This window comes from Schistocerca cancellata, chromosome 7, assembly GCF_023864275.1.
Source record: "Schistocerca cancellata isolate TAMUIC-IGC-003103 chromosome 7, iqSchCanc2.1, whole genome shotgun sequence".
NCBI classification, from domain to species: Eukaryota; Metazoa; Arthropoda; class Insecta; order Orthoptera; family Acrididae; genus Schistocerca; species Schistocerca cancellata.
In genome coordinates this window covers 213226604-213250555 of record NC_064632.1, presented here as the reverse complement: position 1 = coordinate 213250555, position 23952 = coordinate 213226604, and the positions used below count along the sequence as shown (strand labels likewise).

The 23952-nt window shown below is 41.6% G+C and overlaps 1 protein-coding gene across 1 annotated transcript in view; it reads left to right on the top strand.

Annotated features, from left to right (window-relative positions):
- Positions 1-23952, top strand: part of LOC126092703 (dynein beta chain, ciliary-like) — an 863310-nt gene that overhangs the window by 84374 nt on the left and 754984 nt on the right. Inside the window, 1 exon segment of the mRNA XM_049908426.1 lies at positions 1273-1484. Coding sequence (XP_049764383.1) covers positions 1273-1484 — 212 coding nt within the window.

Below are 23952 nucleotides of genomic sequence, written 5' to 3'. Positions count from 1 at the left end.
TATGTTCTGTGATTTTGCATCAATGACTCTCTGATACAGAGGAATAAAAATCATACATCCGATGTGGTAGGTAAAGGATGTATTTAAGATTACTTGCAGTGCAAGTTACACCAAACCAGAAATCCATACTGAACTTCAAATAGTACACAATTAGGGAATGTGTTTCTGATTGCTTGTGGTGACATATTCAGATGTCAGATGCATGACTAACTCATTGAGAATGGTGTAAAATAGCATTCAGAGCTCCAGTGCTAGCCTCTCTAAATATTTCCCAGTGGTGTTAGGAGTGCACTGGTGCTGTTATTGTGTCATCTTGATCATGAACACCATTGTGTGAAAACTGCAGTGGAACATGCACTGACCACTAGACAAACTGTATGGTGGCAGTTTCAACACCTGCTTCAATTTTACAAATAAAATTTATGGAAGGCGAAGATAATTAGCTTTCTTACATCCCAACTACAATGTAATTACTTCATCAATTTTACTATCTTCTGTTTTTTTAAATATGCATTGTGACATTCTATAACAACTGCTGTATTACCATTCATATAAAAATGCAGCTTTAAAAAAACAAAATTGTTCCACAGCTGTAGGCTCACTTAACTAAGGATATGAACAATGAACATTAAAGCAACTAACATTAACCCATGTGGAAAACATGTATTCAATCTTATATTCCCTGACATGTTTTGCGTTCTGGAGGATCTCTCATTTTGAGTCTATAAAATGAACTATATGCACAATCTTATATAATTCATGGATGGGTTTGAATCAAAACTCATTTGTTTCAATAGTAAAATTCACCAGTGTGTTATTAAATGAACAAATGTCAATTCATATAACGTGTAAGCTGTAATAAGCTTAATAAGCTGCAATATGCTGACTTTTGTTGAGGCTGACAGCTGAGAAAAAGAGGATGGTTTGTAAAGAGAAACTGGAAATAAACTGAAAATAAGAGGAGAAAGGAAAAGGAGAAGATGGTAGAAATGATCGTCAGTCATATTGTCTATGCCGTTAATGATAGTCATACATTGTCGAAGGAGGTGGTATTGTCATAAAGAATGGTCACTGTAGTAGGTGCATTTCATGCAAAAGTCATTTTGGAAAGAAAAAGTAGTTTCTTTTTGTGTGTAAGCCTGTATTTTAAATTAAATTTAACCGAGTATGTAAAAATAAAGGAGTCATGATTATTCTTGAAAATCTTATTCCGTAGTGTTTCCATTTGTACTGCTCACTAAAAGAAATATTATTTTTCTTTTTGTTTTTCAGCTGTGCTTGAAGCTCGTGAAATTTCAGCATTCATGAAGGCCTTAAAACCACAGTTTGATGTAATTGAAAGCACAGATTTCAATGAAGTTCGTCCACATCTGAAGCCACTGATGCATGTTGTTTGCTTGACGTGGGGCTACTGTAGACATTATTGTAATAATACAAGAATTATTCTGCTTCTGCGTGAAATTTGCAACATGCTGGTTCAGCAGGTAATGCTGGAACTCATTGTTCTTCATATTTATATTTATTAGTTTATTTCAAGTCTCTAGGTAGTTCCTAATGGGCGTTCATCTTTTAATAATTTAGAAAATCTGAAGTTCATGGTGGTGTAGTGGTTCTTTCTTAATATTTTCTTATTAAATTACAGATTTCATGGTGAAAATATATTTAAAAAGAAAGATGATGAGACTTACCAAACAAAAGCGCTGGCAGGTCGATAGACACACAAACAAACACAAACATACACACAAAATTCTAGCTTTCGCAACCAACGGTTGCCTCGTCAGGAAAGAGGGAAGGAGAAGGAAAGACAAAAGGATATGGGTTTTAAGGGAGAGGGTAAGGAGTCATTCCAATCCCGGGAGCGGAAAGACTTACCTTAGGGGGAAAAAAGGACAGGTATACACTCGCACACACACACATATCCATCCACACATACACAGACACAAGCAGACATTTGTAAAGGCAAACTCTTTGCCTTTACAAATGTCTGCTTGTGTCTGTGTATGTGTGGATGGATATGTGTGTGTGTGCGAGTGTATACCTGTCCTTTTTTCCCCCTAAGGTAAGTCTTTCCGCTTCCGGGATTGGAATGACTCCTTACCCTCTCCCTTAAAACCCATATCCTTTTGTCTTTCCTTCTCCTTCCCTCTTTCCTGACGAGGCAACCGTTGGTTGCGAAAGCTAGAATTTTGTGTGTATGTTTGTGTTTGTTTGTGTGTCTATCGACCTGCCAGCGCTTTTGTTTGGTAAGTCTCATCATCTTTCTTTTTAAATATATTTTTCCCACGTGGAATGTTTCCCTCTATTATATTCATATCATAGATTTCATGGTGATTTTTATAAAAGGCAGTTAGCTCAGAAAGAATTATGATTTTTCCATCTGTGTTACATTCTGTTCAACAGAGCTAATTAACTTTTCTATATTCTTTTTCCTTCACCCTTCTTCCAGTGCACAAGAAAGTTAACAACAACATTTTTTTTTTTTTAATATGAAGAACAGTGTCTGCTGCAGTCTTGTGGAGTTCATCTTGATATCTTTGGCTTGCCTGTAGTCAAAATGGCCAGTTTGTGATCCACAGCAATCAAACTGCAGCCAGCCACATCATTTGCTTATTTAAAAAAAGTCAAGTCGTAAGCCTTCTGAAAACAAGGTTAAGCATTTTAAAACGGTAGTGCATAAAACACAATATGTATCAATTTTCTGATAAATGAGTTACAAAGTGTAGCTAATTTCATATTATTTGTGATTGAGTCAGTGGAAAAAGTATGAACATTATTGTCAGCAGTGACAGTACATGCCTCATCACAAGCTGTGTGGTCACAAATAATGAAGTTTGTTTAATATTAACCCAGACTGATAACAGCATTATGCAACATTCTTTGATATGTGAAAGAACAGCATTTGGCAGTCTCTTCTGGCAAGGAGAGGTCCCCAGTGCTGGGATGAAATTTTTGAAATCATCTATTCATCAACGATTAGGTTAACTTCCAAGGGATCACACCCTGCAACCATTAACCCAGGTGGTCCCTCATTTGTGAGTAATCGAAAAAAAAATTGCTTCCCATGATGCTCTAACAGACTAGTTGCACATCATAATGATTACGGTAATCGGCTCCGCACGTGAAAGATTCTAAGTTTGAATGTTGTCAGGTGGTGTGTAAATTTAATTTTTGTATCTTTATTGAAATGACTTCGGTCATTACTTTTTTCAGTTAATTGTGTTAAATGTATTTCATTTATTTCTGTTGCTTCGACATGTCATTTTAATCATCATATTTATTTTTTCATGTACTCTCATCCCCCCCCATGAACCATGGACCTTGCCGTTGGTGGGAGGCTTGCGTGCCTCAGCGATACGGATGGCCGTACCGTAGGTGCAACCACAACGGAGGGGTATCTATTGAGAGGCCAGACAAACATGTGGTTCCTGAAGAGGGGCAGCAGCCTTTTCAGTAGTTGCAGGGGCAACAGTCTGGATGACTGACTGATCTGGCCTTGTAACAGTAACCAAAACGGCCTTGCTGTGCTGGTACTGCGAACGGCTGAAAGCAAGGGGAAACTACAGCCGTAATTTTTCCCGAGATCATGCAGCTCTACTGTATGATTAAATGATGATGGTGTCCTCTTGGGTAAAATATTCCGGAGGTAAAATAGTCCCCCATTCGGATCTCCGGGCGTGGACTACTCAGGAGGACGTTGTTATCAGGAGAAAGAAAACTGGCGTTCTACGGATCGGAGCGTGGAATGTCAAATCCCTTAATCGGGCAGGTAGGTTAGAAAATTTAAAAAGGGAAATGGATAGGTTAAAGTTAGATATAGTGGGAATTAGTGAAGTTCGGTGGCAGGAGGAACAAGACTTTTGGTCAGGTGATTACAGGATTATAAATACAAAATCAAATAGGAGTAATGCAGGAGTAGGTTTAATAATGAATAAAAAAATAGGAGTGCGGGTAAGCTACTACAAACAGCATAGTGAACGCATTATTGTGGCCAAGATAGACACAAAGCCCATGCCTACTACAGTAGTACAAGTTTATATGCCAACTACCTCTGCAGATGATGAAGAAATAGATGAAATGTATGATGAGATAAAAGAAATTATTCAGGTAGTGAAGGGAGACGAAAATTTAATAGTCATGGGTGACTGGAATTCGTCAGTAGGAAAAGGGAGAGAAGGAAACATAGTAGGTGAATATGGATTGGGGGGAAGGAATGAAAGAGGAAGCCGCCTTGTAGAATTTTGCACAGAGCATAACTTAATCATAGCCAACACTTGATTCAAGAATGATAAAAGAAGGTTGTATACCTGGAAGAATCCTGGAGATACTAGAAGGTATCAGATAGATTATATAATGGTAAGACAGAGATTTAGGAACCAGGTTTTAAATTGTAAGACATTTCCTGGGGCAGATGTGGATTCTGACCACAATCTATTGGTTATGAACTGCAGATTGAAACTGAAGAAACTGCAAAAAGGTGAGAATTTAAGGAGATGGGACCTGGATAAACTGAAAGAACCAGAGGTTGTAGAGAGTTTCAGGGAGAGCATAAGGGAACAATTGACAGGAATGGGGGAAAGAAATACAGTGGAAGGAGAATGGGTAGCTCTGAGGGATGAAGTAGTGAAGGCAGCAGAGGATCAAGTAGGTAAAAAGACGAGAGCTAATAGAAATCCTTGGGTAACAGAAGAAATATTGAATTTAATTGATGAAAGGAGAAAATATAAAAATGCAGTAAATGAAGCAGGCAAAAAGGAATACAAACGTCTCAAAAATGATATCGACAGGAAGTGCAAAATGGCTAAGCAGGGATGGCTAGAGGACAAATGTAAGGATGTAGAGGCTTGTCTCACTAGGGGTAAGATAGATACTGCCTACAGGAAAATTAAAGAGACCTTTGGAGAGAAGAGAACCACTTGTATGAATATCAAGAGCTCAGATGGCAACCCAGTTCTAAGCAAAGAAGGGAAGGCAGAAAGGTGGAAGGAGTATATAGAGGGTTTATACAAGGGCGATGTACTTGAGGACAATATTATGGAAATGGAAGAGGATGTAGATGAAGACGAAATGGGAGATAACATACTGCGTGAAGAGTTTGACAGAGCACTGAAAGACCTGTGTCGAAACAAGGCCCCAGGAGTAGACAACATTCCATTTGAACTACTGATGGCCTCGGGAGAGCCAGTCATGACAAAACTCTACCATCTGGTGAGCACGATGTATGAGACAGGCGAAATACCCTCAGACTTCAAGAAGAATATAATAATTCCAATCCCAAAGAAAACAGGTGTTGACAGATGTGAAAATTATCGAACTATCAGTTTAATAAGTCACAGCTGCAAAATACTAACACAAATTCTTTACAGACGAATGGAAAAACTGGTAGAAGCGGACCTCGGGGAAGATCAGTTGGATTCCGTAGAAATGTTGGAACACGTGAGGCAATACTGACCTTACGACTTATCTTAGAAGAAAGATTAAGAAATGGCAAACCTACGTTTCTAGCATTTGTAGACTTAGAGAAAGCTTTTGACAATGTTAACTGGAATACTCCCTATCAAATTCTGAAGGTGGCAGGGGTAAAATACAGGGAGCGAAAGGCTATTTACAGTTTGTACAGGAACCAGATGGCAGTTATAAAGAGTCGAGGGGCATGAAAGGGAAGCAGTGGTTGGGAAAGGAGTAAGACAGGGTTGTAGCCTCTCCCCGATGTTATTCAATCTGTATATTGAGCAAGCAGTAAAGGAAACAAAAGAAAAATTCGGAGTAGGTATTAAAATTCATGGAGAAGAATTAAAAACTTTGAGGTTCGCCGATGACATTGTAATTCTGTCAGAGACAGAAAAGGACTTGGAAGAGCAGTTGAACGGAATGGACAGTGTCTTGAAAGGAGGATATAAGATGAACATCAACAAAAGTAAAACGAGGATAATGGAATGTAGTCAAATTAAGTTGGGTGATGCTGAGGGAATTAGATTAGGAAATGAGACATTTAAAGTAGTAAAGGAGTTTTGCTATTTAGGGAGTAAAATAACCGATGATGGTTGAAGTAGAGAGGATATAAAATGTAGACTGGCAATGGCAAGGAAAGCGTTTCTCAGGAAGAGGAATTTGTTAACATCGAGTATAGATTTAAGTGTCAGGAAGTCGTTTCTGAAAGTATTTTTATGGAGTGTAGCCATGTATGGAAGTGAAACATGGACGATGACTAGTTTGGACAAGAAGAGAATAGAAGCTTTCGAAATGTGGTGCTACAGAAGAATGCTGAAGATAAGGTGGGTAGATCGCATAACTAATGAGGAGGTATTGAATAGGTTTGAGGAGAAGAGAAGTTTGTGGCACAACTTGGCTAGAAGAAGGGATCGGTTGGTAGGACATGTTTTGAGACATCAAGGGATCACAAATTTAGCATTGGAGGACAGTGTGGAGGGTAAAAATCGTAGAGGGAGACCAAGAGATGAATACACTAAGCAGATTCAGAGGGATGTAGGTTGCAGTAGATACTGGGAGATGAAGAAGCTTGCACAGGATAGAGTAGCATGGAGAGCTGCATCAAACCAGTCTCAGGACTGAAGACCACAACAACAACACTCTCATTTTTCTTCCTAACATTCTTTTTATACTTGGAAGTTTTGTTCATGTGATTTTCATTGTTTTTAAGTATTAACTTCAGTTTCATTTCTTCTGTCTTATCATCCTCTTTTTTGGCTATGTTATTGAGTTCATTATTTCCATTCATCATTTTGCTTGAATTTACAATCCCTTCTTTCATTTAGATCTTCATCTGTGTTTCTTTATCCATAGTTTCATTTCATTTATTATCATCCTTTGCATCATTTACATGATATAGGAATTGTCATAATACTGTCCAGAATATGCACAGCAGAACTTTAGAAATTTCTATCAAACACATGAAATTAACATTATGTAATATGTTGAAAATTAAAACATTGAATTAATGGATTATTCTTTTACATGCTCTTTTAACATGTACCATATGTGATGAATTGATATATATTTAGTACATTTTGGAAAACACATATTATACATAATTTAGAGTTAAAAGAGTATAAACGAGACATAGAACTGACATTGAGAACAACATGATATTGACAATACAACTATCAGTTAGTGATTAAGGGATTCAAAATATTCCTCTATGCTATAAAAACATTTATTTATCAGATACTTTTTTAATTCTGACTTAAATTTTCCTTCACCTTCTGTTTCTTTGATGCAGAGTGACAGAGCATTATAAAGATTTATTCCATAGTGGCTCATATATTTTTGAGTTTTTGTTTTTCTTGTTCTTTCTGCATGCAGATTCTTACAGATACATATATTGTAGTCATGAAGATCTGAATTTACCAGTAAACTACTCAAGCGTGTTCTTGTATGCAGTATACTTTTTAATATGTACAAAGATGGTACTGCAAGTGTGTTTAGCTGCATGAACAAGGGCTTGCAGTGTGTTTGTGGAGAGCTGTGTGTAATAATTCTAATGGCCCTTTTCTGTAGCCCCCGAGGGGCTCGGCATTCAGGTGCTGGGTACGGGCTTGGCAACCCCGGGGTTTCTGAGCTGGGGACTGGTAAGTGCTGCCAGTCCCCTGTCACCATAAGCACTGGGCACACTTCAGCGACCACCGTGCGACAGGGCGGTGGAACGTTGTGTGTTTCAGGGAATGGGGATCTTGGCTTGACCGCCCGGATTGCGAGGATGGAATAAACCTCTATAAACAACCCCTCAATCTCAAGGTGTGCTGCGCGCTGATGAGATGCATGACTGTTGAGGCGGAACAGTCATTAGCGGGCAACCTCTGGGGTACCTGCCGCACCTCAGTTGTATAAGGCTTACCTAGGCATGCGGGGCTCTGTCTAGGTGGACTCTAGTTCCCTAGCTGCTCATGGCACCGAGATGGATTCTTCAAAATCCTCATTTCCTCCTCCCAGTGGAAAGGGTGGGCCGCTGGAAGGTTCTAACACCCAGTCTCTCAAGAGGGCTCGTGCAGTCAGACCCACTGACTCCGGCACTTCTTTGACAAGTAAAGTCTTTGATATCAGAATGCATTCTGGTAATCAGAATGTGTTTCTCATTGTGAAACGGAAGGAGGGTAGTTTCGAAACGGTTTCGCCCTTCTATATACAAAAGAGTTTGGAGGGAATCTGTGGCTCCTTAAAATCAGTGAAGCACTTGCATAATAGGACCTTGATAGTGGAAACTTCCACTTCCCAGCAAGCAACTAACCTCCATTCTGCTAAATGCCTTGGGAAGCATGCCATAGACACTGAACTGCACAGCACCTTGAATTATAGCAAAGGTGTTGTGAGATGCCGGAATCTAGTCGACATTCCCAGGGAAGAACTGCAATGTGAGTAGGCTCTGGAAGGTATTGTTGATGTACAACATATCATGAAGAGGGTTGATGGCAATCTTGTCAAATCCGACTCCTTTATTCTGACCTTCAGTAGCACAAAACTTCCTGAACATGTTAAAGCTGGCTTCCTTCGCCTTAGTGTGAGGCCTTATTTCCTGACCCCAATGCGCTGTTTTAAATGCCAGCGTTTTGGTCATTTACACCTTAGGGTGTAAAGGTGAAGCGACTTGTGACAACTGCGGTAAGGCTGCTCATGAAGGAGTTGGTTGCTCGTCTCCAGCCAATGTATGAATTGCTCTTGGAACCACACTGTATGTAGTAGGGATTGCCAAATATTTTTAGAGGAATGCAAAGTGCAGGAATTAAAAACAACCAAGCGTATCCCGTATGGTGAGGCCAAAAGGATCTACAAGTCAATGCAACCTCCCACATTTGCTGCATCTTTTGCATCCATGGTTCAGAAGCCTACTCCAAAAGCTGATGCCTCTACGCAGACAGAGGTGCTGAGTGTTGGCACTAACACCTGCAGATGTCAGTGCACTTGCAACGCAGCCAGTGTTTCAGAGCCTGTAGCCCCTACTCGAATGGCAGACAAAGGTACAGTGGCGATCTTGGGCCAGCCCCTGGTGCCTCCAACAGCTGAGGCTGTTCCAAAGCCCAGTACGGCCATTACCATTCCCACGTCAGCTCCTCCAAAGCCCACCAAACTGCAGAAAGCTTCTATACAGCAGCAACACCGGGTAAAATAATGTGGTAAACCATCTGACCATGCAGATGTAGTTTTACATGATGCTTCATCTGACTCTTCCCCAGAGCTGATGGAGTATGACGTATGTGTGGGGCAATCATCTCACTCCACGCCTGCCTCTCCACCTGCTGCAGTCTCCCCACCCTGTCGGAGAGACAGGATGAAGGTGCTACCCCCGTCATAGATGGCTCCCATACTTCAGTGGAACTTGCAGGGGTTCAGAACGCATGTGGAGGAACTTCATCTATTCTCTCAGGGTAGACCACTGTGTCTGTGTCTCCAGGAGACTTATTTCTATCCATCATACTGCCCTGAGCCACGAGGCTATACACTCCACAAAAAGGACAACCTGCATGGGGAGAGAGCTAGAGGAGGCGTAGGTATTTTCATCAGGACGGACTACCACTCCTTGCCTCTCTCACTTCTGATGAATTTACAGGCCATCGCTGTGTCCGTGCATGTGCATCATCCGTTGACTATATGTTCGCTTTACTTGCCCCCACATGATACACTTGATGAGGCAGCCCTCACCAACCTTCTTACACAGCTCCTCGAGCCATTCATTATTTGTGGTGATTTTAATGCCCACAATGTGCTTTGGGGTTCTGCAATTACCTGTCCCCAGGGGTAGAGCAATTGAGAGGCTTCTCCTGTCATCCTGTGCCTACTTGCTCAATGGAGGACAGAGCACTCACTTCTGAACAGCGACTGGGTTGTTCTCTGACATTAATCTCTTGGTTTGCTCTCCAGCTCTTGCCGCCAGTGCTCAATGGGAAGTGGTCGCTGACTTGCACAGCAGTGATCACTTCCCAATCTGGATTCACCTGCCAGATGGCGTGGGCCCCGAAAGAAGACCACCATGATGGGTGCTCAGTGGGGCCGACTGGACACTTTATAGCCAGTTGGCCCAGTTCGAACACTGTGCGAATGTTGAGGCATGGGTGGATCATATTACCAAAAAAGTCCACCATGCTGCCGCAGCATCCATTCCACAGGCCACCAGAAGAGGCAACCTGTCCCTTGGTGGAGTGCCGAATGCCGCTCTGCAATCAGGACCAGGCGTGCAGCTCTGCATCTGTTCCAGTGTCGGCCGACTGCTGAGAATCTTGCAGCCTTTCGGGTGGCAAGGGCAGAATGTCGCCACATTATTCTAGAGAGCAAGAAGAGTTCGTGGCAACAGCTCCTGAACACCATTAATTGTTCCACCAATTTCCATTGTGTGGGAGACCATCAGGAGAATTTCTGGGAGAGGAGGGAAACGCCCCATGGCTTCTTTAATGAATAATTGCACTCTCCACACGGATCTGCGAGACATTGCCCAGACTATGGCAGTGTATTTTGCCATGGTTACTGCAACAACCAGTCAGGGTACGGGTTTCCAGCACCATAGAGCGATTGCTGAGAGGTGTAGTCTGGACTTCCAGTCTACCTCTCATGATGTTTACAACTGCCCATTTTCTGTGTGGGAGCTGGATTCTGCATTGTCTGCAGCTCGTGACGCATCCCCTGGTCACGACAGGATCCATTACAGTATGCTATGGCACCTCACAAGGCGCAACAAAGAAATACTCATTGCTATTTTTAATGCCATTTTGGCGTCAGTCACTTTTCTAACTCGTGGCATGAGGCAGATTTAATTCCTTTTTTAAAACCTGAGAAATACCGCACGAGCCCGAGTAGCTACCGTAATTTTGCCCTCACTAGTTGCATGGGAAAGACCTTGGAGCGGATGGTCAACTGCCGCCTTGTCTGGATGTTAGAATCCCAGCAACTCCTTAGTTGCTTTCAGTGTGGGTTCAGGAGGTTTTGTTCCACCTTCGATAACCTTGCCCTCCTGGGGGCGGCTATACAACAAGCTTTCCTACACCGTCATCACCTTCTAGGTGTATTTTTTGACATCGAGAAGGCCTACGATACCACTTGGAGGCGTCTCATCCTGGAGCAGCTTCACGAATGTGGTTTTTGTGGTTGTCTTCCTCTTTTTATTCAGTCTTTCCTCTCGCCATGATATTTTAGATACCAAATTGGTGATGTCCTGTCTGACTGCTTTGAGCAGGAAAACAATGTCCCTCAGGGTAGTGTTTTAAGTGTGACTGTCTTTGTCATGCTATTAGTAGCATTACCTCCATAGTGAAGAGTCCTGTCCAGTGTTCCTTGTTTGTGGATGATTTTTCTTTGTTTTGCTCTTCTTCAAACGTTGCAACGACAACTCGTCAGTTTCAACTTACTCTTAGACAGTTGAATGACTGGACGCAGAAGAGTGGTTTTAAGTTTTACCCCGAGAAATCCGTATGTGTCCTTTTTCACCGTTCTCGTTCGATTTTAACCTTTCCTGAGTTGAGGATGAGGGACACTGTCCTTACTTTTAAAGACACGGTGAGATTTCTGGGGCTCATTTTTTACTCGAAGCTTACGTGGTTACCTCATCTTAAAGACCTGAAACTGCGGTCGCTTCAGGCCTTAAGTATTTTAAAATGTCTTAGCCACAGTACATGGGGAGCCAGCAGAATTTGTCTGCTCCAGTTTTACAGAGAGTTTGTGCGATCTCGGCTCGATTGTGGGTGCACGGTGTATGGGTCTGCGAGGCCTTCTTACTGTTGGACGTTGTGCACCATGAAGGGCTTCGGTTGGCCACTGGGGCATTCAGAACTAGCCCTATACCAAGCCTCTGTGCAGAGGCTGGTGAACCGCCACTTCATATGCGGCAGCGGCTACTTATGGTGCACCAGGCATATAAAACTTTGTCCACACCTGCATACCTTACCGTTGCTCAGCTTCCTCTGTCACAGCTATTTCATAACCGGCCACGAGCGATGCGGACCTATGGGATTCACGCACAGGATTGCCTCTATGCGATGGATATGGCTGGTCTTCATGTTTTCCGTCGCAGTTGCAGCAGATTTCCACCTTGGCTCCTCTGGAGACGCAAACTTATTTTAGATTTGACTAATTTTAAGAAAGGTAGTACACCAGATTCTCCATTCCAATCTCAGTTTTTTAACATTTTAGATGTGTATCATGGTTTTACCGTCGTTTACACTGATGGCTCCAAACAGGAGAATTTCCGTGGCTGTTTGGTAGTGTTCCCTGATCATGTTACCCACATTCCCCTCCCTGATGAATATACTGTTTTCGTAGTGGAGCTCCATGTGATCCTGAAGGCACTGGAGGGGATGAACGTGTTCGGAGCAATCGATTTCTCCTCTGCTCCGATTCTCTTAGTGCATTACAATCATTTCAGAATCTGTACCCAACTGAGGAGATGGTCCACCTGATATATGACCAACTGTACTTGCTCCAATGGTGGGGTAAGGAGGTGTCCTTCTGCTGGGTGTCTGGTCATGTAGGAATATGGGGCAATGAACAGGCTGATTGGGCTGCCAAGGAAGCCTGCAGAGAGCAGGATGTGGTCCAGTGTCCTATTCCCTTGCAGTCTGTCATTTCTGCACTCCACAAGAAGTGCATGGAGTTGTGGGAGGAAGAATGGCTGGCAGTGACGGCCAATAAGCTGCGGTTGATGAGGTCAACAACTCGGCCATGGCATTCCTCCTGCCGGTTGCTCAGGCAGGAAGAAGTGACCCTCATGCGTCTTTGGATTGGGCACTGTTTGGGCACTGTTCTCTCACACTTAGCTTTCTATTATGGCGGGAGGATCCCCCATTTTGTGATGCTTGTGGTGTGTACATATCTGTCCGCCACATTTTAACAGACTGCATTTTATACTGTGATGCAAGGGCAGAAGCACAAGTTGATGGGCATCTGCCCTGTGTTTTAGCTAATGATGAGACGTGTGTCTATGGTTTTAAAGTTTTGTGATGTGTCTGGACTCTGGCCTAAACTTTTAGGCTGGAGGTTTTAGTGTATTGCACAGTGGCTGGCTCCTCCCTTTTTCCTTGCGGTCAGCTAGCCTCTTCCATCTGCTATATTGTTTTACCTCCCTGTACCACTTTCTTCCTGTGTTGTCCATGTTTTACTGCTGGCGGCATGCTTCGTCCCATGCTTCGGTGTGGGTAGGCCCATATTTTTCCAAGCTTGTTACCTGTGTTTTACATTCTGTTTTATCTTACTGTTCTGAGTCTTTTCTTGACACCCATCACAAGCTGTTACTGAACGGGCGCTGAAGACCTTGCCGTCGTGCGCTCATACAACCCTCTCCATCACATCGTCATCACATCCTTTTCTGTAATTTAAAAACCTCTCTCAAGCGACATTTAGTTGCACCCTAGAATGTTATACCATATGAATAATAGAATCGAAATAAGCCATATACACTAATCTTGTACACTCTGCACTGCAAACTCTAGAAATTATCCTCAGTGCAAAACATGCCGAATTGAGTTTTTTGGATATGTATGTGACATGGTCTTTCCAGCTCAAGTGCTGATCAATGTACATGCCCAAACATTTTGTAGACCAGTCTTTCGCTATTTCATGGTCACTCAATGATAGACGGTGATCATCTTTCTCATTTACTTTACTAATTTGTTTTATTTAAATTGAGTGTTAACTTATTAGTGTAAAACCACTGATGCACACTCTTCAGAACATTTCCAGATGTAATGAATAAGGATTTCCTGTCATCACTTATAATTATGCTTGTATCATCAACAATTATCATAATTTTTGATAATCTGTTGGGCTTTTCAGTGTCATTTATATAGATTAGGAATATTGGGGAAGGGGGGGGGGGCAAGAACACAACCCTAAGGGACACCTACTGCCACTTCCTTAGCATCAGATACCCACTTTATTTTTTGCTTATTCTGAGATGAGGTGAGTTCCACAACCTGAGTTCTATCTTGGAGATAGGATTCAAACCGTTTCCTCCCAATTCCTTTGACGCCTATTGCCTCCAGTTTCTCAAGGAGGATTTGATGATGTACTGTACCGAAGGCCTTGGAAAGATCTAGATTGATTCCTACCACATATTTGTTATTATCTAAATTTCTAATAATTTCTTCCGTATAGGCCTGTATAGCTGTTTCTGTGCTGTGACCTGTACGAAAACCATGTTGATTACAATTTAGAAGATTGAAGGTGTCAAGGTAGCTTATGAGTCTAATTTTCAAAAATTTTTGATAAAGATGGAAGTGCAATAAGAATTATGTTTTAAATGTCTGATGATTACCAACAAAAAAATATACACCTTGTAAGCAAAATTTATTTTTGACACAGTTGCACAGTCAATATAAATAGAATATTATTTCAAATGCATAAACATTGTGATAGATAAATAGAAATAATTAAATTCATATGCATAAAGATTCCAAGTGGAAAATGATAGGAAGAAAAAATTATAGCAACTGAAAAAGTTAATTTGATGATTAAAATGATATGACAAAGGAACAAAAATTTTAAAAAATTAAATTTAATCCAATTAATTGAATAGAAATAATTTCCAAAGTCAGTTTGATAAAGATTTCAAAATAAAAATTTACACAGTACCTAACAAGATTTGAATCACCAACCCTCTGCATGGGAAATTATAGTTGACTTTTGATTTATTGATCCATTTCATCTACAGCTGCACAATGTTTTGTATATAATTATACCTTTGTTCATAAAAGTACACACATTAATCTCAATTAAAGATGAATACTTAAATAAATGTTGTTACGCTATATATAATGAGATAATATACAAATGTTCTTCTGTATGGGACTACATTAACATAAATAAATTTATTTTTGTGGATATTAATTTACTGTGTAAAAGCAGTGGTCAGCCAAGTATGACTCCAATTTAGATTTGAAGTGACCAGTGTTGTGTATGTGTTTAATGGTATCTGGCAATGCATTGTACAGTTTGATACTAGGATGGATAAGACTGTTTTGAAATAACTTTGTGTTGGTGCTTTGAACATCTACATCCAATTTTTGTCTTGCATCATAGCTGAGTGATGAATGGTTTTTTTTTATGTTTAAGTTTTGTTTTAAATAGATTATATTTTCTTTTGACACACACACACACACACACACACACACACACACACACAAGGAAGAGCCAGGATTATCGTGTTTTGAAACAACAATGGTCTACATGATTTGTAATTATCTACCCCCTCCATTATTTGTATATTTTTTTAAACTTTTGAATGTTTTGCTGGCATCTCCAGAATTTCCCTGGAACATAATCTCATGCTAGAGGTGAGATTGTACGGCTGCATAATACATGCACTGAAGAGTGTTGTAGCTGGTATAGTTCTTTAATGTCAGCAACAGAAAACAGGAAGTACTTAATTTTTTGTTCATTTGCTCAATATATACATTCCATTTCAAGTTGTCTTGTACATGAAGTCCAAGAAATTTGGTACAGGCTGTTTCGATAATTCTCTGTCCATATAGTTCTAGAATGGGTGATATCAGATTTTTTTGTTTGTGCTGTGTGTCCATAGCTACAGTTTGTCCATTGTTTATTATTAAGTTACTATTATCAAAGTAACTGTTATCCTGTCAGTGGCTTCTCTTATGTTTTTAGAAGGGTTTGTTCTGTGTTTTCTGTAATTAGAATGCTTGTATCATCACCAGATTGAAATATTTTACTGCTGTAATTGCTTATGTGTAGGTCATGTACATAGAGTAAGAAGAGAACAGGACCTATTATTGATCCTTGTGGCACACCATATTTTACAATCAGTAGCTTGGAACTATGTTTCCTAATCTTCACATAAAACTTCTGGGCTGATAGGCCGTGGTCGAAGTATAAAACTCTCTCCTGACATTTCGTGTCCGACTGCGGGAGACATCCTCGGAGGTAAAGCAGCGAACTGCAAAGAGAACTCGAGGAAGCACTGATTATATCGGCAGTACAGAGGGCGTCACTGTCGATCATGTGGCGTCGGCTATGAGATTGTCTCTGGTGATGCCAACATTCTTGATTGAAAGTAATCGATCGTCATGCTCGCGGTGCAACGCAGACATCCAAATTTTATCCAGTTTAACACGTTTGTCTTTCCTGTTAAAATTATTACGATGTTTATCAATCTCGATAGCCTCTCTATACAAGCGTGCATAATAATGCGAAGTTTTTGATATGACGCTCGTCTCGCCGAATTTTATTTCATGATCACCTTCCTGGTAAACAAGTTCCACTACGGCCGATTTATCCGTGTGACCCAGGCGGCAATTCCTCTTATGTTTAACATGACGGGTGTTCACACTTCTCTTTGTGGTACCGATGTAAACCTGTCCACAACTACAAGGAGTTTTATATACCCCCGGTGTAGCCAAAGGGTGTCGTGCATCTTTTGCCGACCTTAAAAATTCTTTTATTTTCCTGGTGGGTCTGAAAATAGTTTCCACCTCATACTTGCCTAAAACTTTCCCAATGCGGTCTGTGACCTTACTAATGAGCGGAAGAAAAACTTTGCCCTTGGACGACTGTTGTTCGTCGTTACTCCTGATTCTCTGCCTAGAGCGAAGTGCTCGATCTATATCCTTGCTAGAATAGCCATTCTTCACGAAAGTTGACCGTAGATGTTCAATCTCATCTCTTAAATAAACAGGTTCGCAAAGTTTGTATGCCCTGTCTACCAAAGTTTTCATTACACCTCTTTTTTGTCTAGGGTGGTGGTTTGAACCTTTGTGTAGGTAGCGATCAGTATGTGTGGGCTTTCTATACACCTTATGGCCCAACGTTCCGTCCCGTCGTTTAATCACAGACACATCCAGGAAGTTCAATTGCCCATTCCTTTCCGTCTCCATAGTGAATTGGATTTTTGGATTAATGCTGTTTAAATGTGTCAAGAAGGCATCCAACTCCTCTGCTCCGTGTGTCCATACTACGAACGTGTCATCGAAATAGCGATACCATCTGGCTGGTCTCTTACTGGCAGTCTGCAACGCCCGTTGTCCAAAAGTCTCCATAAATAAGTTAGCCACAGCAGGACTGAGAGGACTGCCCATAGCCACGCCGTTAATCTGTTCATAAAAGTTATTATTGTATTGAAAGTAGGTTGTGGTGAGGCAGTGTCAGAATAATGCCACAATATCAGTAGGAAAAATATCCGCTATGCATAAGATAGCTTCGTTTACCGGAATCATGGTAAATAACGACACAACGTCAAAACTGACGAGGACATCATCCGGGCCCACGCTCATTTCCTTTCACTTGTCAATGAAATGAGCTGAATTTTTAATATGACTGTCCGTCCTACCAACATAAGGCTGCAGCATAGAGGCAAGGTGTCTAGCTAACTCGTGTGTTGGTCCGCCTAATGACATTACCCCTTTCCTGATCTATTTCCATACATTGTTTCCCTTTCTCAAGATAAGAGCTGAGCCAGTTGTTAGCTGTTCCTCTGATGCCAAGATTTTCTAGCTTGTATAGCAGTTTGTCATGATTTATGGTGTCAGATGCCTTTAACAACTCTAAAAATATGAAATTACAATGAAATACAGATCTGTAGCTGCTGACAAGCGTTGATAAATATCAGCGGGCACAGTTGAAAATGTGTGCCCCGAGCGAGACTCGAACCCAGGATCTCATGCTTACATGGCAGACACTTTATCCATCTGAGCCACCAAGGACACAGAGACTTATGTCTGGCATGCTCCCTGTAAGCTCCACATTCCCAGCTTGCTGTCCGCACACTACATATGTAGTGCTTGTGGTAAGTTTTCTGTTATCTAATGCTAACAATGCCTTGAATAGAAAGGAGTGAACTGCTGATTCAGTTGAATGGTTTGCTCCAAACCCATGTTAAGATTCTGTCAGAATGCTATTATCCTCTAAGATGTCTGTTAGTCTCTTACTGAAGAGCCTTCCTAATATGTTTGAGAAAACAGACAGAAGTGCCGATGGTCTGTAGTTGGAAATATCATCTTTGTTTCCTTTCTTGTACAGTGGCTTTACTTTTGCTATTTCCAAACATGAAGGAAAAGTTTCTGTAGTGAAAGATAGGTTACATACGTGAGTTAAGGTCTCAGTAATCAGATACCCACACTTCTTTATAATAAAATCAGGCATATGAACTACTCCTCCAGAGTGTTTCACTTTGAGACTTTTTATTGTAAACTGTACTTCTACATTTGTTGGGTACATGAACATTGATTTGCTTGAGACTTCTTTCCCTGGTTCTGTATGCTGTTTTCTATTGGAGGTCTGTTGTACTAGTATCATGTTACATTCATAAAATAATTATTAATCATGTTGGGTACTTCCTCTGAGTTTTAATGTTTTCCTAGCCAGCCTTTAATATAATATTATTAACTCTATTTTTGTCAGATTGGGTTTCTTTTTTATAACTTGCCAGATTTCTTTGGTCCTGTTTGAAGCATTTTCTATGTATTTGTCATTGTCTTGTTTTTTTGCCTCCTTTATTATTTTATTTAAGATAGATTTATATTTTTTAAAGTAACTACCAAATCCCAGAGCTCTGTTGTAACTTCTTGCAATATTGTATAGTTACTATTTTCTAGCACAAGGTTTCCTTGTACCACTAGTAATCCACTTGTCGCATTTAGTGGTTTGGGTTGTTTTGGATTTCAATCGAAAAGCAAGATCGAAATAATATTTAAATATTTTCATGAATGCCTGAAACTTACCAGAAACATTTTCTGTACTATACATTAGCACCCATGATTCTTGTTGGAGTTTATTCTGGAATGTTTCTACTGCAGCATTACTAAAAGTTCTGCCCATGGAATTATAAGATGAATTAGTGTTTAGACAAAAGCTTATAGCCTGTGCATTATAGTCTGCCAGACCAGCTTTAATTGCTACTGATTTATATTTTTGTTTTGAAGCTAATTATTATTTGGGCTGTATTAGTACTAGAATGATTCATTTCATGTGTGGGGGAGTGGATTGTAATCTCCAAATTATTGGCTGTTGATATCTTCATCAACCCAGATTTCGAGTTGCTTGGCTTATTAAAGTCTACATTTAGGTCTCCATATATAAGAACTCTTTTTTCAGTTTGTTACTGCTTTAGTTAGCAAAGTATCAAGAAGAGCATTAAATTTTTTAAGTGGCTATCTGGAGAATTATATAAATGTATGGCCATTAACTTAGATGCAGGAATTTCTATGCCTGATATTTCAAAATTCTTGTCAGTGTTTAAGGATTGAACATTGTCTAAGTTATTGAATTTGATATGTTTCTTACTGTGTGAACGAAAGCAGATACACTGTCTAATGAAAAGTGTCCGTACACCCCCATGTACCTTTTTGTCCCTCCATGAACCATGGACCTTGCCGTTGGTGGGGAGGCTTGCGTGCCTCAACAATACAGATAGCCGTACCGTAGGTGCAACCACAACGGAGGGGTATCTGTTGAGAGGCCAGACAAACGCGTGGTTCGTGAAGAGGGGCAGCAGCCTTTTCAGTAGTTGCAGGAGCAACAGTCTGGATGATTGACTGATCTGGCCTTGTAACACTAACCAAAATGGCCTTGCTGTTCTGGTACTGCGAACGGCTGAAAGCAAGAGGAAACTACAGCCGTAATTTTTCCCAAGGGCATGCAGCTTTACTGTATGATTAAATGATGATGGCGTCCTCTTGGGTAAAATATTCTGGAGGTAAAATAGTCCCCCATTCGGATCTCCAGGTGGGGACTACTCAGGAGGACGTCGTTATCAGGAGAAAGAATACTGGCATTGTACGGATCGGAGCATGGAATGTTAGATCCCTTAATCGGGCAGGCAGGTTAGAAAATTTAAAAAGGGAAATGGATAGGTTAAAGTTAGATGTAGTGGGAATTAGTGAAGTTTGGTGGCAGGAGGAACAAGACGTTTAGTCAGGTGAATACAGGGTTATAAATACAAAATCAAATAGGGGTAATGCAGGAGTAGGTTTAATAATGAATAAAAAAATAGGAGTATGCGTAAGCTACTACAAACAGCATAGTGAACGCATTATTGTGGCCAAGATAGACACGAAGCCCACGTCTACTACAGTAGTACGAGTTTATATGCCAACTAGCTCTGCAGGTGATGAAGAAGTTGATGAAATGTATGAGGAGATAAAAGAAATTATTGAGGTAGTGAAGGGAAACGAAAATGTAATAGCCAAGGGTGACTGGAATTCAAGAGTAGGAAAAGGGAGAGAAGGAAACATAGTAGGTGAATATGGATTGGGGCTAACAAATGAAAGAGGAAACTGCCTGGTAGAATTTTGTGCAATGCATAACTTAATCATAGCTAACAATTGGTTCAAGAATCATAAAAGAAGGTTGTATACATGGAAGAACCCTGGAGATACTAAAAAGTATCATATAGATTACATAATGGTAAGACAGAGATTTAGGAACCAGGTTTTAAATTGCAAGACATTTCCAGGGGCAGATGTGGACTCTGACCACAATCTATTGGTTATGACCTGTAGATTAAAACTGAAGAAACTACAAAAAGGTGGGAATTTAAGGAGATGGGACCTGGATAAACTGACTAAGCCAGAGGTTGGACAGAGTTTCAGGGAGAGCATAAGGGAACAATTGACAGGAATGGGGGAAAGAAATACAGTAGAAGAAGAATCGGTAGCTCTGAAGGATGAAGTAGTGAAGGCAACAGAGGATCAAGTAGGTAAAAAGGGGAGGGCTAGTAGAAATCTTTGGGCAAGAGAAGAAATATTGAATTTAATTGATGAAAGGAGAAAATATAAAAATGCAGTAAATGAAGCAGGCAAAAAGGAATCCAAACATCTCAAAAATGATATTGATACCAAGTGCAAAATGGCTAAGCAGGGATGGCTAGAGGACAAATGTAAGGATGTAGAGGCTTATCTCACTAGGGGTAAGATACACTCCTGGAAATGGAAAAAAGAACTCATTGACACCGGTGTGTCAGACCCACCATACTCGCTCCCGACACTGCGAGAGGGCTGTACAAGCAATGATCACACGCACGGCACAGCGGACACACCAGGAACCGCGGTGTTGGCCGTCGAATGGCGCTAGCTGCACAGCATTTGTGCACCGCCGCCGTCAGTGTCAGCCAGTTTGCCGTGGCATACGGAGCTCCATCGCAGTCTTTAACACTGGTAGCATGCCGCGACAGCGTGGACGTGAACCGTATGTGTAGTTGACAGACTTTGAGCGAGAGCATATAGTGGGCATGCGGGAGGCCGGGTGGACGTACCGCCGAATTGCGCAACACGTGGGGCGTGAGGTCTCCACAGTACATCGATGTTGTCGCCAGTGGTCGGCGGAAGGTGCACGTGCCCGTCGACCTGGGACCGGACCGCAGCGACGCACGGATGCACGCCAAGACCGTAGGATCCTACGCAGTGCCGTAGGGGACCGCACCGCCACTTCCCAGCAAATTAGGGACACTGTTGCTCCTGGGGTATCGGCGAGGACCATTCGCAACCGTCTCCATGAAGCTGGGCTACGGTCCCGCACACCGTTAGGCCGTCTTCCGCTCACGCCCCAACATCGTGCAGCCCGCCTCCAGTGGTGTCGCGACAGGCGTGAATGGAGGGACAAATGGAGACGTGTCGTCTTCAGCGGTGAGAGTCGCTTCTGCCTTGGTGCCAATGATGGTCGTATGCGTGTTTGGCGCCGTGCAGGTGAGCGCCACAATCAGTACTGCATACGACCGAGGCACACAGGGCCAACACCCGGCATCATGGTGTGGGGAGCGATCTCCTACACTGGCCGTACACCACTGGTGATCGTCGAGGGGACACTGAATAGTGCACAGTACATCCAAACCGTCATCGAACCCATCGTTCTACCATTCCTAGACCGGCAAGGGAACTTGCTGTTCCAACAGGACAATGCACGTCCGCATGTATCCCGTGCCACCCAACGTGCTCTAGAAGGTGTAAGTCAACTACCCTGGCCAGCAAGATCTCCGGATCTGTCCCCCATTGAGCATGTTTGGGACTGGATGAAGCGTCGTCTCACGCGGTCTGCACGTCCAGCACGAACGCTGGTCCAACTGAGGCGCCAGGTGGAAATGGCATGGCAAGCCGTTCCACAGGACTACATCCAGCATCTCTACGATCGTCTCCATGGGAGAATAGCAGCCTGCATTGCTGCGAAAGGTGGATATACACTGTACTAGTGCCGACATTGTCCATGCTCTGTTGCCTGTGTCTATGTGCCTGTGGTTCTGTCAGTGTGATCATGTGATGTATCTGACCCCAGGAATGTGTCAATAAAGTTTCCCCTTCCTGGGACAATGAATTCACGGTGTTCTTATTTCAATTTCCAGGAGTGTAGATACTGCGTACAGGAAAATTAAAGGGACCTTTGGAGAAAGGAGAACCACTTGCATGAATATCAAGAGCTTTGATGGAAACCCAATTCTAAGCAAAGAAGGGAAAGCAGAAAGGTGGAAGGAGTATATAGAGGGTCTGTACAATGGTGATGCACTTGAGGACAATAATATGGAAATGGAAGAGGATGTAGATGAAGATGAAATGGGAGATATGATACTGTGTGAAGAGTTTGACAGAGCACTGAAAGACCTGAGTCGAAACAAGGCCCCCGGAGTAGACAACATTCCATTAGAACTACTGACAGCCTTGGGAGAGCCAGTCCTGACAAAACTCTACCATCCTGTGAGCAAGATGTATGAGAAAGGCGAAATACCCTCAGACTTCAAGAAGAATATAATAATTCCAATCCCAAAGAAAGCAGGTGATGACAGATGTGAAAATTACCGAACTATCAGTTTAATAAGTCACAGCTGCAAAATACTAACGGGAATTCTTTACAGACGAATGGAAAAACTGATAGAAGCCGACTTTGGGGAAGATCACTTTGGATTCCGTAGAAATGTTGGAACATGTGAGGCAATACTAACCTTACGACTTATCTTAGAAGAAAGATTAAGGAAAGGCAAACCTACATTTCTAGCATTTATAGACTTAGAGAAAGCTTTTGACAGTGTTGATTGGAATACTCTCTTTCAAATTCTGACAGTGGCAGGGGTAAAATACAGGGAGCGAAAGGCTATTTACAATTTGTACAGAAACCAGATGGCAGTTATAAGAGTCGAGGAGTATGAAAGGGAAGCACTGGTTGGGAAGGGAGCAAGACAGGGTTGTAGCATATCTCCAATGTTATTCAATCTGTATATTGAGCAAGCAATAAAGGAAACAAAAGAAAAGCTCGGAGGAGGTATTATAATCCATGGAGAAGAACTAAAAACTTTGAGGTTCACCGATGACATTGAAATTATGTCAGAGACAGCAAAGGACTTGGAAGAGCAGCTGAACGGAATGGACAGTGTCTTGAAAGGAGGTTATAAGATGAACATCAACAAAAGCAAAACGAGGATAATGAAATGTAGTTGAATTAAATCGGGTGATGCTGAGGGAATTAGATTAGGAAATGAGACACTTAAAGTAGTAAAGGAGTTTTGCTATTTGGGGAGCAAAATAACAGATGATGGTCGAAGTAGAGAGGATATAAAATGTAGAATGGCAATGGCAAGGAAAGCGTTTCTGAAGAAGAAAAATTTGTTAATATCCAGTATAGATTTAAATGTCAGGAAGTTGTTTCTGAAAGTATTTGCATGGAGTGTGACCATGTATGGAAGTGAAACGTGGACGATAAGTAGTTTAGACAAGAAGAGAATAGAAGCTTTCAAAATGTCGTGCGACAGAAGAATGCTGAAGATTAGATGGGTAGATCACATAACTAATGAGGAGGTATTGAATAGAATTGGGGAGAAGAGGAGCTTGTGGCACAACTTGACTAGAAGAAGGGATCGGTCGGTAGGACATGTTTTGGAGGGCAGTGTGGAGGGTAAAAATCGTAGAGGGAGACCAAGAGATGAATACACTAAGCAGATTCGGAAGGATGTAGGCTGCAGTAAGTACTGGGAGTTGAAGAAGCTTGCACAGGATAGAGTAGCATGGAGAGCTGCATCAAACCGGTTTC